Below are 12,344 nucleotides of genomic sequence, written 5' to 3'. Positions count from 1 at the left end.
TAGCTCTTGTACCTTCTGAGATCCTTGCGCTCATACAGACGGACGGACAGACGGACGGACGGACATGGCTATATCGACTCGGCTTGTCACTCTGATCAAGAATATATATACTTTGTGGGGTCTGACATGCCTCCTTCTGTGTGTTACATACATTCGCACAAAACTAGTATAGCCTTTCACCCTTTGGGTACAGGATATAAAAAGCTTAAGTCGGGTGTCCCGACTTTGACATACTCTGTACAATAATTATAGAAAATAAAAAAACCAAGAAATTAAAAACAAAATTTTTGATCAATTTTACCTCTTTTGGTATTCGAACTCACGTAAATGGTGTATAGTATAATTGCACATATACAAAGCAATTGCGTCTATGCGAGTTTATTCGTGTCTGTGTAAACATGTTAGCAGTCAACCAAACAGCAACATCAACAACAGCCGCGGTTTTAGTTCAAAATTCCAAGAATTACGGGAGTTACGATTTGCCTGGGAGAGGGGGAAGGGACGGAAATTCCAAAATATAAATTTTCTGCGTATTCACCTAAGGCATCTTGGACTTTAAATTTGATATCCCTAGGTCTTATAGTCTCCGAGATATAGGCGATTATACGAATGGAAAATCGGGAAAACCCCCATAGGGGGGAAGTGAGGGGGAAAATCCAAAAAATAAAACAAACTCGTATAGCGTACACACATAAGGCATTTTGTGCAAAATTTGGTGTCTAGTTCTTATAGTCTCTGAGATCCAGGTGTTCATACGGACGGACAGACAGACAGGGCTGTATCGACTCGTCTTGTCACGCTGATCAAGAATATATATACTTTGTGGGGTCTGCCACGCTTCCTTCTGCCTGTTACATTTTTCACTTCCCGCAATCCTAATGTACTCTTGTACATTTTATGTATATTTGCTGCTGCAGCGCTGCTCAAGCGCTGCCCGCGACTGTTGATGCTGGTGCTTTGGTTGACTGCACACATGTTTAGACAGACACGAATTGATGCGCATAGGCATACATACACTCACACAGACGCAATTGCTATGTAAATGTGCGATTATACACCATTTTCGTGAGTTCGAATACCGAGAAAGGTAAAATCGATCAAATTTTTTTTTTTAATTTTCTTAATTTTTTTTATTTTCTATAATTATTGTAAACATATGTACAGAGTATTTCAAAGTCGGGACACCCGACTTTAGCTTTTTTACTTGTTTAAAATAATATTCAAATTAATAAATATCATAAATTGTGAAGTTAGGTGGATATAATTAGTGTTGTTGGTAGCCTAGCAGCCGAAAAGTTAATACATGAAAACATAGGTATTTGTTTTCAAAATCAATATACCGGATTTTTACTATGTACACACTGTGTTGTATGTTTATTAGTTTTCGCAGCTACACATACGTGGGAAGCTTATTCGGATGTGTTGCATAAATATACTTGAGTATACTCGTACAAGTACGCACATACTAACTTAGTATGTAGATTTGCAAACTAAACTATGTTACTTCCGCCGACTTGTTGACTAAAAATATCTTGTGTTTCGCGTGCTCTTATCATAATGGCAGACGTGTACTCTACCACCTTGAGCTTGTAACAGGTTGTTGGCTAAACTGACAATAAACATTGAAGAGCATGCTATACACCACTCGAATATAAACTTAATTGTTTATATATAATGTGACTATGTGCCTACATATGTACATTCACGCACACACACATTCACTCACGGAAGATCAATTATTCAGCAATATTTAAAAAGCATAATATGTACGTAGTACATGCATGTTACAATTCTATGTATATAATACTTATGACCCCAAAATACTTACATACATACATTCAATGTGTACGTTATATGTACTTTCATCTAATGGGGTTTATTATATTATATCTACAATAGTATTCCTACTCCAGCAATCAAACCGGCTTAAGGACAATAACACAATGCAAAGTCAATAAATATCTTCATACATATGTATGAGTACGTTTAACGAAATATTTTGGCAAGAAAAAAAATGTAGCGGACTACTGTAAAATTGTTTGTCAAGAACAAAAAATGTTCATTTAAATACCTTAAATGCCTTCCTACTGGTAACTAATGAGGTGAAAACATATGGGTAGGTCATGCACACACCAAATAAATACAGTTTGAAACATTATATTAAACCGGGTTAAGACGGGCAATACCTGTTAGTATATTCATATACTTATATTGACAACAAGCACTGCCAGCAGCTGTTGTTATTGGTGCTTTTAACAGGCACACGAGATACACACAGACATTCGTAGACACGTATAGACGCAATTCGTATGTTACTGTGCCTTAACACACGTTTTTTCATTTTTATTTTATTTTTATAATTATTTTACACATACATATGTACAGGGTATTTAAAATCGGGCATTTTTGTTATGATTTTCGATTTTTACTGTGACGCAATGCTTTTACTGCCCGTCATGAACGTAGTCGGCATCGCAGCTTTGAAATCGTTGTTGCTAGCAGCTCATATACTCGTACATACAAATACATACACAGTATGTACATATTTATATAAATATGTACATATATATATATAGTTTATAATTGCATTTTGAGCGCGCACGTATTAAAGTTTCTCGGCTCAGGCGGCAGCAGCTGTGCATTTTTATACACTGTACATGAAATGTACAAGAGTATATTAGGTTTGCGGCAGGTGAACCCCACAAAGTGTATATATTCTTGATCAGCATAACAAGACGAGTCGATCTATCCATCTGTCTATTTGTCCGTATGAACACCTGGATCTCAGAGATTATAAGTGCTAGAGACACAAAATCTTGCTCCTGAAGATATGTACGCTGTGCAAGTTTGTTTTATTTTTTCATTCTCCCCCACTTACCCCTATGGGGGTTTTCCCGATTTGCCATTCGTATAATGGTCTATATCTCAGACAGTATAAGAGCTAGGGCCACAAAATTGTAGTCCCAGATGCCTTTTGTGAATACGCAGAAAATGTGTATTTTGGAATTTCCCTCCCTCCCCCTCTCCAACGCAATTAGTGATTGTCTATAATATTTATATTATATTATATAATATATAATATATAATATATTATATAATATTGAAATTCTAAAAATACCTCCAGTTAGTGATTATGAGTCCGTATGCCAAGTTTCATAATGATAGGCCTATTAAACAGGAAGTAATAGCCATATGTGTATATATGACCAATCAGTGCCCGCAGCTGTTTGTGTCGTTAGTGCTTTGCACAGGCACACGAGACATACACAGACACACATACACGCATAATTATTCTACACATTGAGTACACAGAGTATTTCAAAGTCGGGACACCCGACTTTAGCTTCTCTACTTGTTTTTTTTATTTTTAGAATTTTTACATCGGGTACTATTTCATACATTCAATCTATACATAGTATGTATAGAAAAGTAAATGGGTATTCACTGCCCCATACATAGCTATAGAACATAGTACTTCTATATTTGTTAATTTCCTTTTTGTTCATTTTGCAGATGGTTTCATGGTAATCTTTCCGGCAAAGATGCTGAGAAATTGATATTGGAGCGTGGAAAGACTGGCTCATTTCTTGTGCGTGAATCTCAAAGTAAACCTGGGGATTTTGTGCTCTCGGTTCGTACAGATGACAAAGTGACGCATGTCATGATTAGATGGCAGGTGAGCTCAAACGGGAGTTGCGCTGTTACCTTTTTGCTACTTAATACATAAATATGCATATACATATGTATGTTTGTATTGTACGTATATAAATATTTTACTTGCGTTCAATGTACTACAAACATTTGTTGATTATAAAAGTACATATTACTAATGAAAAATGATAGTCAAATCCAAAAAAATATGAGAATAGCTTTCATTTTATACCGCATTCGGTTAGGGTAATTCTCAACATTTAGTCGTGTCGCGTCAAACGCACATCAAACGTGCGCATACATACAAAGGTAAATACATATACATATGCATGTATATATGCGCATGAGGGACTACTAGAAAAATGGTTTGGTCCAAGAAGAATTAAGTTGCCTTGCCTCGCCCTACTCGAACAATTTTTAACTCATATTAATCACGAAACCTCATGATCTGTTTCATGGAAAACCTGTGCAGGATAAAAAGTACGACGTTGGCGGCGGTGAATCATTTGCAACCCTATCGGAGCTAATCGACCACTACAAGCGCAATCCCATGGTGGAGACCTGTGGAACAGTTGTGCATTTACGACAACCATTTAACGCGACACGAATTACTGCCGCAGGTATTCATGCGCGTGTCGAGCAGCTGATGAAGGTAAGTCCACAAAATCCATCGACAACACATATCATGGAGTGACTAATGCCTTAGATCTCTTGCAGGAAGGCTTCTGGGAGGAGTTTGAGTCTCTGCAACAGGACAGCAGGGACATATTCTCACGTAAGGAGGGTTACAAGCAGGAGAACCGCCTTAAGAACCGTTATCGCAACATTTTGCCCTGTGAGTTCTAGCAAACACTAACCTAACAATTCTGTAAATTGCTAATCCTAACCTTTTGTCTTTCAGATGATCATACGCGTGTCAAGCTGCAAGATACGGACCGGAACACACCTGGCGCCGAATACATCAATGCCAACTATATACGTCATCCCACCGACAGTGACCAGTATAGCATAAGCAGCTCGTCGGAGAGCCTTAATAGCTCGGTGCCGTCATGCCCAGCTTGCACGGCGGCACAAACTCAAAAGAACTGCCCCAACTGCCAGCAGCTAAACAAGACATGCGTCCAATGTGCAGTAAAATCGGCGACGCTGCCTTATAGTAACTGTGCCACCTGCAACCGCAAGTCCGACTCGTTAGGCAAGCACAAACGCAGTGAATCACTGTCGATGAATGGTGGGGCCGCTAGTCTGGGCACGCCTATATCTGCGGTGTCTGTGGCTGGTAGTGGCTCCAATGGTTGTCGGAGCACCTTGGGTGGGCTACCAAAAAAACATAGTAGCGACGCGGCGATGGCAGCTGCAGCGACTACGCCGCCGCCTTGCTCGACTACACTCACATCAGCTGCCCAACCTGGTACCGAGCGCGATATGTTTAAAATGTATATTGCAACCCAGGGCTGTTTGACCAACACGGTGACTGATTTCTGGAACATGATCTACCAAGAGAATACACGCGTCATTGTGATGACCACCAAGGAGATGGAGCGCGGTAAGAACAAGTGCGCCAAGTACTGGCCAGATGAAGGTCAGTGTAAGCAGTTTGGGCCAGCCCGTATCCAGTGCACGTCCGAGAACTCAACCAACGACTATACACTGCGCGAGTTCCTGTTCTCATGGCGAGATAAGCCCGAGCGTCGTATCTACCACTATCATTTCCAAGTGTGGCCTGATCACGGAGTGCCTGCCGACCCAGGTTGCGTGTTGAACTTTTTGCAGGATGTTAACACGAGGCAGAGCAACTTGGCTCAAGCGGGAGAGAAGCCGGTAAGTCAGGTATACTATGGAATTAAACTTGGGCTCAACTTCAGGTTAAAGAGCTGCACAATCATCAAAGCATATATCATAAATACATATTAGTGACTCTTACGAAATGAATTGATTGAGAAGCAAAATCTATGTAGGTGAGGTTAGGTTGCAATGGCCGGGGTGATAGCGCTCACCCTCCCACTTAGGCCTATAAGGCCCATTGTGATGCCATATAATCTTTCTTAGTCTACCCTTAGCCACCCGGTGGTCTTTAGGAATGTAATTAGGCTCACGAATTCCATGTTGGTTGCTTCAGAGAGATCGTTTAGAAAGGGTTTCCCTAGGGTAAGTAGTCTACGCCTGCTTAGTGCCGGGCAATAGCAGAGGAGGAGCTCTACGCTCTCTTCCTCCTCTTCGTCTCTGCAGCTTCTGCAGAAGTCATTATATGGGATTCCCAGTCTCGCAGAGTGCCTGCCAATTGGGCAATGACCCGTGAGCGCCCCCACTACCAATGAGATATCCGTTCGCCTCAGTTTTACAAGCTTGTACGTCCTTCTTGCGTCAAGGACTGGCCAGATGAGCTTTGCTCGAACACATGTGTTGGTCTTCTCCCAGCGTTGCTGTGCCATAGACCGCGCATGGTTGCGTGTCAGAAGCCGGAAGGAGGCTAACGGCATGCCCGTTCCTTCCCTGTCTGAAGGGATGCATGCGGTAGTTCCCTTCCTTGCCAGCTCATCTGCAATGCAATTTCCCTCGATGTCCCGGTGCCCTGGCACCCATGTGAGGGTGATACTGACTTGCTGGGCCATCTCATTGAGAGATTTGCGGCAGTCAGTGATGACTTGGGAGTTGTCCACATTGGATTCCAACGCCTTAAGGGCCGCTTGGCTGTCAGAGTATATGAATATCGGCCTGCCACCTGTCATACTGGGTGCTAGGTGCCTTGTGACCTCATGTATTGCAGCGACTTCCGCATGTCCAAGTCCGGAGAGTAGACGCCTCCACCTACTCTCTGATCTAGCTTGGAGCCATCCGTGTAGAAGTTGATGGCGTTGTCTCTCCTGTGTGGGAGGGTTTCCCAATCTGTCCGAGTGGGAATTTTGACTACGTATTCTTTTTCAAAAATAAGTTTGGGTATGCAGTAGTCCGTGTAGGTGTTCCAGGTGCAGACGGAGTATGCTGGCATGTCCTCTTGTTGAGCTCTTCCAAGCAGAGGTTTCTCTCAGCCGTAGGGCCGAGTTCGTGGCTAGTTCTTTCCCTGCGATGTCCAATGGGAGAAGATTAAGAAATATATTAAGGGCCCCCGCTGATGCTCACTTCCGCCGATCTCTGCACCCTTCTGAGTAGGGTGAGGGCGGTTGATTTATTTAGCGCAGGCTAGAGCAGAATCGGTCGGATGATGGCCGTGTAAATCCAATGCACTATGCGTGGTGAGAACCCCCAACTGGTGCTTATGGCTCTCTTGCAAGTGTAAAGTGCATTCGTAGCTTTCTTCACTCGCTCTGTTATGTTGTCGTTCCAGTGCAATTTGCTATCCAGGATGACTCCCAGATACTTAGCACTACGACTGAATTTTAGGGGGACCCCCTTTAGAGTGGGTGCCTCAAGTTCCGGTATCTTGTACTTTCTAGTGAAGAGTACTAGCTCCGTGTTTGTGGGATTTACTCCCAGACCATAAGGGGACGCCCATTGCGAGAGCGTCGATAGTGCCGCCTTCATTAGGTAACACAGTGTTTGCGGGTATTTACCGTTGCATATTATGGCCACATCATCGGCATAGGCTATGACCGTATGGCCTTCCGCCTCCATACGCCGAAGCAACTGATTGACTGTTAGCAACCATAATAGTGGGGAGAGGACTCCACCCTGTGGAGTGCCCCTGCTTACAAACTTTCTGCAGGACTGTCCACCCAGTTCGGCATTCACAGCCCTGCTAGTGAGCAGCTGGCTGATGAAGTCGATTAGGAAGACGTCCACCCCAAGATCCGCCATGGATTGGGTGATTGCCGAGGGTAGTATATTGTTGAAGGCGCCCTCGATGTCCAGAAAGGTTACTAGTGCATACTCCCTAGCCGAAAGTGAGTTCTCTATTTTAGAGACCAGAGAGTGGAGGGCCGTATCAGTGGACCTGCCTTTGCTGTATGCGTGCTGCGAATTCGACATTAGAACCGGATTGATTGTCTGTCTAAGGTATATTTCTATAAGTCTCTCCAGAGTTTTTAATAGGAAAGACGATAGGCTGTTAGGCCTGAAATCTTTAGGTTAGACGTGTGATGCCTTTCCCACTTTGGGGATGAACACCACTCTAACTTCTTTCCAGCTGGCTGGAATGTGGTTAATTCCTAGGCAGCTTCTGAGCATTGTCAGTAGCCACGGCATGATGTGCGTCAGGGAGTGTTGGAGTTGGGCCGGGACGATGCCGTCTGGCCCAGGAGATTTATAGGGCTTGAATGTTTTTATAGCCCATATGCGCTGTTCAGTGACGATAGCGTCTATCATATGCCTAGGTATCTCCTCTGTTCTAGGAGTAGGGATTGTGTTGATAACATCAGTACAACCCGGAAAATGCGTATTTATGAGAAGATCGAGCGAGTCTCTGGCGGAGTCTGTCCAACTGCCGTCAACCCTTTGCAAAAGGGATGGCGGAGAGGAAGACTTGGCCAGCACCTTCCGCAGTCTTGAAGCTGCGGATGTGGACTCAATGTTCGTGCAGAAGTTGGCCCAAGAGGCGCGTTTGGCTTTTCTAATGGCCAACTTGAAAGTAGCGAGTTTGCGCTTGTATAATTCCCAGCTGGGTTCTGTGTTGCTTCTCCTGGCTTCGTTAAATTGCCTCCTGCACTCAACTCGAAGGTTGTCTAACTCAGTGGACCACCAAGGTGGTTTGCGTTTGGTTTTGTAGACCGTGGTCGGACAGGCTTTATTAAGCGAGTCTGAGCACGTTCTGGTGAAGATGTCTACAAGCCTGTCCAGCTCGTCCCCCGTAGTGGGTTCAGAGTTATGCAGGGAGGGTAGATTTTTGGTAATCAATCTGAGATAATACCCCCAATTGGTCTTCCTCTGGTTTTTTCTTTTGATAACGGCTGGGACTTGATACCCTAGCCTGAATTGGATGAGTCTATGGTCCGAGAATGAGGGTTCATCTAGGACCCTCCAGGCAAGAACCCTGTGAGCAAGGCAGTCAGACGCTAGTGTGACGTCTAACACCTCCCTACGATTCTTAGTGACAAAGGTGGGGTAGTTCCCTATGTTACAAATGTAGTCGTATACTGACTCACCTCTTTCGTTAATATCACTGCTCCCCATTGGGTATGGTGAGCATTGGCATCTCCTCCCAGGATCTTGCCTATTTTTCTTCTGCTGCTATTGCCGACTAGGGCTCTTAGCAGCTTAGAGGGGGGGGGTCACCTTGGTGGTCGTGCCCCAGATAGTAGGATGCTTATCACCTTATCGCAGTAGTCTCCCCAGTTTGGTTCCCTAGTCATAGACCGATCGTCGTGAGGTCGCCATCGCTAAATTGGGGAAGTAGAATAGCGTTAAGTTGTTTTTTCGCTAAAATACAGGTTGTTGTCCATCACGTCTTCACTGGGTGGCTCTATGGTGTTTAGGTTATCGGTCACACTGGTCAATGCTCCGGTATCTGTTTTGTAAACATTGAGTTTGATATTATCAAAGCCGTAGTTGACTCGACCTTCCGTCGCGTTCAGCTGCTCAATGCATTCGTTATTGAGCATTATTACGACCTGCATAGTCGCTCTTTTATCTATGGGTAAAATGCTAGCATGTATCAATTCAAATAGTCCTAAATTTTCAATCAGGTCATGCAATTTGAAAACGTAATGTTCCCCTTATATCTATCCAATTAAGGGTCCCATTTGTGTGCACTGCTCGGCAGGGATTGGACGCACTGGTACATTTATCGTGATCGACATGATACTGGACCAGATAGTTCGACATGGTAAGTACTTATACATTTTCCCAGCGCATACGGATACACATAACCAACACTTAACGCTACAGGATTGGACACCGAGATAGATATCCAACGCACAATTCAAATGGTGCGTTCGCAACGTTCGGGCCTCGTGCAGACAGAGGCGCAGTATAAGTTCGTCTATTATGCAGTACAGCACTACATTCAAACGCTGATCGCGTGCAAGCGTGCCGAGGAGCAGAGCCTGCAGGTTGGTCACGAGTACACAAATATTAAGTAAGTACAGAACAGAAGGTAGAAAGTATCCACTAAAACTGTTCATGCATTTATAGGTATGCAGGCGAAATTGGCAACGATTCACAAAGATCTCCAATACCACCAGCAATTTCTAGTTTAAGTTTGGTAGCAAGTAAACCAACAACACCAACAGCGACAGCAGCACAAGCGGCACAAGCGGCAGCAACCACTCCTTGCAACAGCGAGCAGCAGCAGTCGACGCCTGTTTTGTCAGTGGGAAACAAACATGCCACGAAAATACAACCGCCGTTGCCATCCACCAGCAACAGTAATTGCAATAGCAGCAACAATGTCGCGTCGAGCAATACTATTAGTAGTAGGAACAACATGCGCAAGTCCAACTATTACAGTGACTCGTTATTGGTGAAGCAGCAGTTGCAGCAGCAGCATTGTAATGATCTAAATACAGGCGGCGCTGCGTCACAGACGCAAGCGCAAGTGCAGTCTCAGCCGTTGCCGCAAGCGCAGCACGCCGCCGCAGGTAAGCAGGTCTCCAGCAGGCCGGGTTTACTGAAGTTGTTCACCAGTCCCATAATCTTTCAGCAAAATACAAAAACATTCCCAAAGACATGATTAGTGCGAGACAGCCGCATGCATATATCTCACCTGCGCTGCCGCCACCACCGACACCACCGCGCAAAACATGACAAATGAACTTTTAACTTTGAACATATGAGAATCTAATGTGAACAGTACAGTGAACGTTGACAGATACTTCGATTTCTACTTCGACTCTGACTGCGACCCGACTGCAACAGCAACAGTGAGGATGGTATTATTAACTGTAATAGCACAAGCTACGGTTGCATCGCTGTTAATATTGACTTTCGACACATTTTACATTCATGTCATATATACATATATGTACGTACACGCAATTTATTGGGTCATGTACACAGACACAGATACAGACAACCTCATCCACATCTGCAATATTCACACCCTCACATGCACTTTCTAATCTTAAACGTCTAAAACACAAGAAAGCGCGCTTTCTTTCTTTAAATATTACAGTTTTTATAATTTTAATTTGTATCGACTCGCTTTAATTACTAAGCCAGCCCATCCAAGCATAATTCATTTATGTACGAGTATGTAAGTCTTAAAGAGAAAACTAAGAGCTGCTACAGCAAAATAACAATAATAATAATATTACAAATATGTTATGCATAATATGTACGTATATGTAACCAGCAGTGATGTTACCCAATGAAATACCAATTATGTAATTACGTTAATAAGCAACAAACAGGTGTTAAAATTGGGGCATTGCCCTACATGCGCTTTAAACGAGAATATTAATTATGAGATGTATCTTGAAGATGATGTAGACGATGAGAGTTAATGAGGTAATGCAAATGATAATGTTCTAGTGTTGTAAGTGTTGACGAAAAGCGTTGATTGTGATTTTAAAAAGTGGCGAGCAGTATGATGAATTAGGAGCATTAAGCAGAAAGAGTAGCGGAAAGAGCATTGGAGCCGAAGAGGCAAAGAGTTTTATTGTTATGGCATATGTATGTATATGTAGTATGTATGTGTTAGTAAACGGATAGCTCTCTACCCATTTTAACATTGTAATCGCAATAAGCAAAATGCACTTACATACATATACTATATGTATATATGTATGTAGTGTGAAATTTCATATGCCTGAATCACAGTACGTGATAACCAAATGGCTTCCAAATTATAAATGGCATTCGAATGATTAATATACTCGTTAATTTACTTGTTTTAAAATTTGCAATTACAACCACTACATGCACACTTAATGTAGTATATATACATATGTGTGTATGTACATATATATGTACAAATGTATTTGTTTATACAAATGTGCACACAATATTGTGTTATTTTCCATATGTATGTACACACATACATATGTATATAACATTGCTTCTAAGCGGCCAATATTGTGTTTTTGTCAATAGGCTTTTCTTGTTATAACTGTTTTATTCATTTTAGTATCTTCTCTATATTATTATTTAATTATTACTATTATTTTTTGTTCAAGAAGATCAAATAAGAGCAGTAACTTAACACCCGTGGTGTTAAATTAAATTTGCAATAATGAAAGCAGCACTAACTTAGTGAAAAATAAGATTACACATCACATATATGTACATACAATACATACTATACATGCTGCATATTTGTGCAGTACGAGCTACTTGCGCCTTATTAATTCTATGGAAATTCAAACAAGAATAAGTTATACATACGTACATTTTTAAATACATACTTAAACCAACAAGAATGTGTAGTATATGCTTTTTATGCTTTCGCATAAGTGCTTTAAATTGTTATTGATTGCAAAATAAGGAAAACAACCAAGTTTTCCAAAATTCAAAATAAAAAGCCATTAAACACTTCTCACTACATAGATATGATTTCTGAATTTCTATATTACCGCAACTGTATGCCAAACAAAAATAAATGAAATACATAATTTAAAAAAAAACAATACAAAAAATGGTAATTTTTTTTAAATATTATTTTTCAAAACATTTATGCGAACATTATATGTATACCTAATTCTGCTTTTAAATGGTAGATTGGTGCCAAAAAAGGTCGAGTAAAAACAAGAGAGAACGCTACAGTCGAGCAAGCCCGACAGTAAAGTACCCTGTACTCTCCACAAAAAGCGAAAATTAAAAAA

At 41.9% G+C, this 12,344-nt stretch overlaps 1 protein-coding gene across 2 annotated transcripts in view; it reads left to right on the top strand.

The window, feature by feature from the left end:
* Nucleotides 1–12,056, top strand: part of LOC115630231 (tyrosine-protein phosphatase corkscrew) — a 49,881-nt gene extending 37,825 nt beyond the window's left edge. The window contains exons 2-10 of one of the 2 annotated variants that reach the window (XM_030526784.1): nt 3,514–3,676; nt 4,124–4,303; nt 4,369–4,486; nt 4,553–5,472; nt 9,319–9,409; nt 9,472–9,661; nt 9,718–9,844; nt 9,878–10,134; nt 10,180–12,056. In XM_030526784.1, the coding sequence (XP_030382644.1) occupies nt 3,514–3,676; nt 4,124–4,303; nt 4,369–4,486; nt 4,553–5,472; nt 9,319–9,409; nt 9,472–9,661; nt 9,718–9,844; nt 9,878–10,134; nt 10,180–10,255 (2,122 nt within the window). In that variant the 3' untranslated portion in view covers nt 10,256–12,056. The other variant, XM_030526785.1, reaches the window with a different exon arrangement.
* Nucleotides 12,057–12,344: the final 288 nt, after the last annotated feature.

The sequence above is a fragment of the Scaptodrosophila lebanonensis genome, unplaced genomic scaffold (genome assembly GCF_003285725.1).
Source record: "Scaptodrosophila lebanonensis strain 11010-0011.00,11010-0021.00 unplaced genomic scaffold, SlebRS2 tig00000372-arrow-arrow-pilon, whole genome shotgun sequence".
Classification (NCBI taxonomy): Eukaryota; Metazoa; Arthropoda; class Insecta; order Diptera; family Drosophilidae; genus Scaptodrosophila; species Scaptodrosophila lebanonensis.
This window is presented reverse-complemented; position numbering and strand designations above follow the sequence as displayed.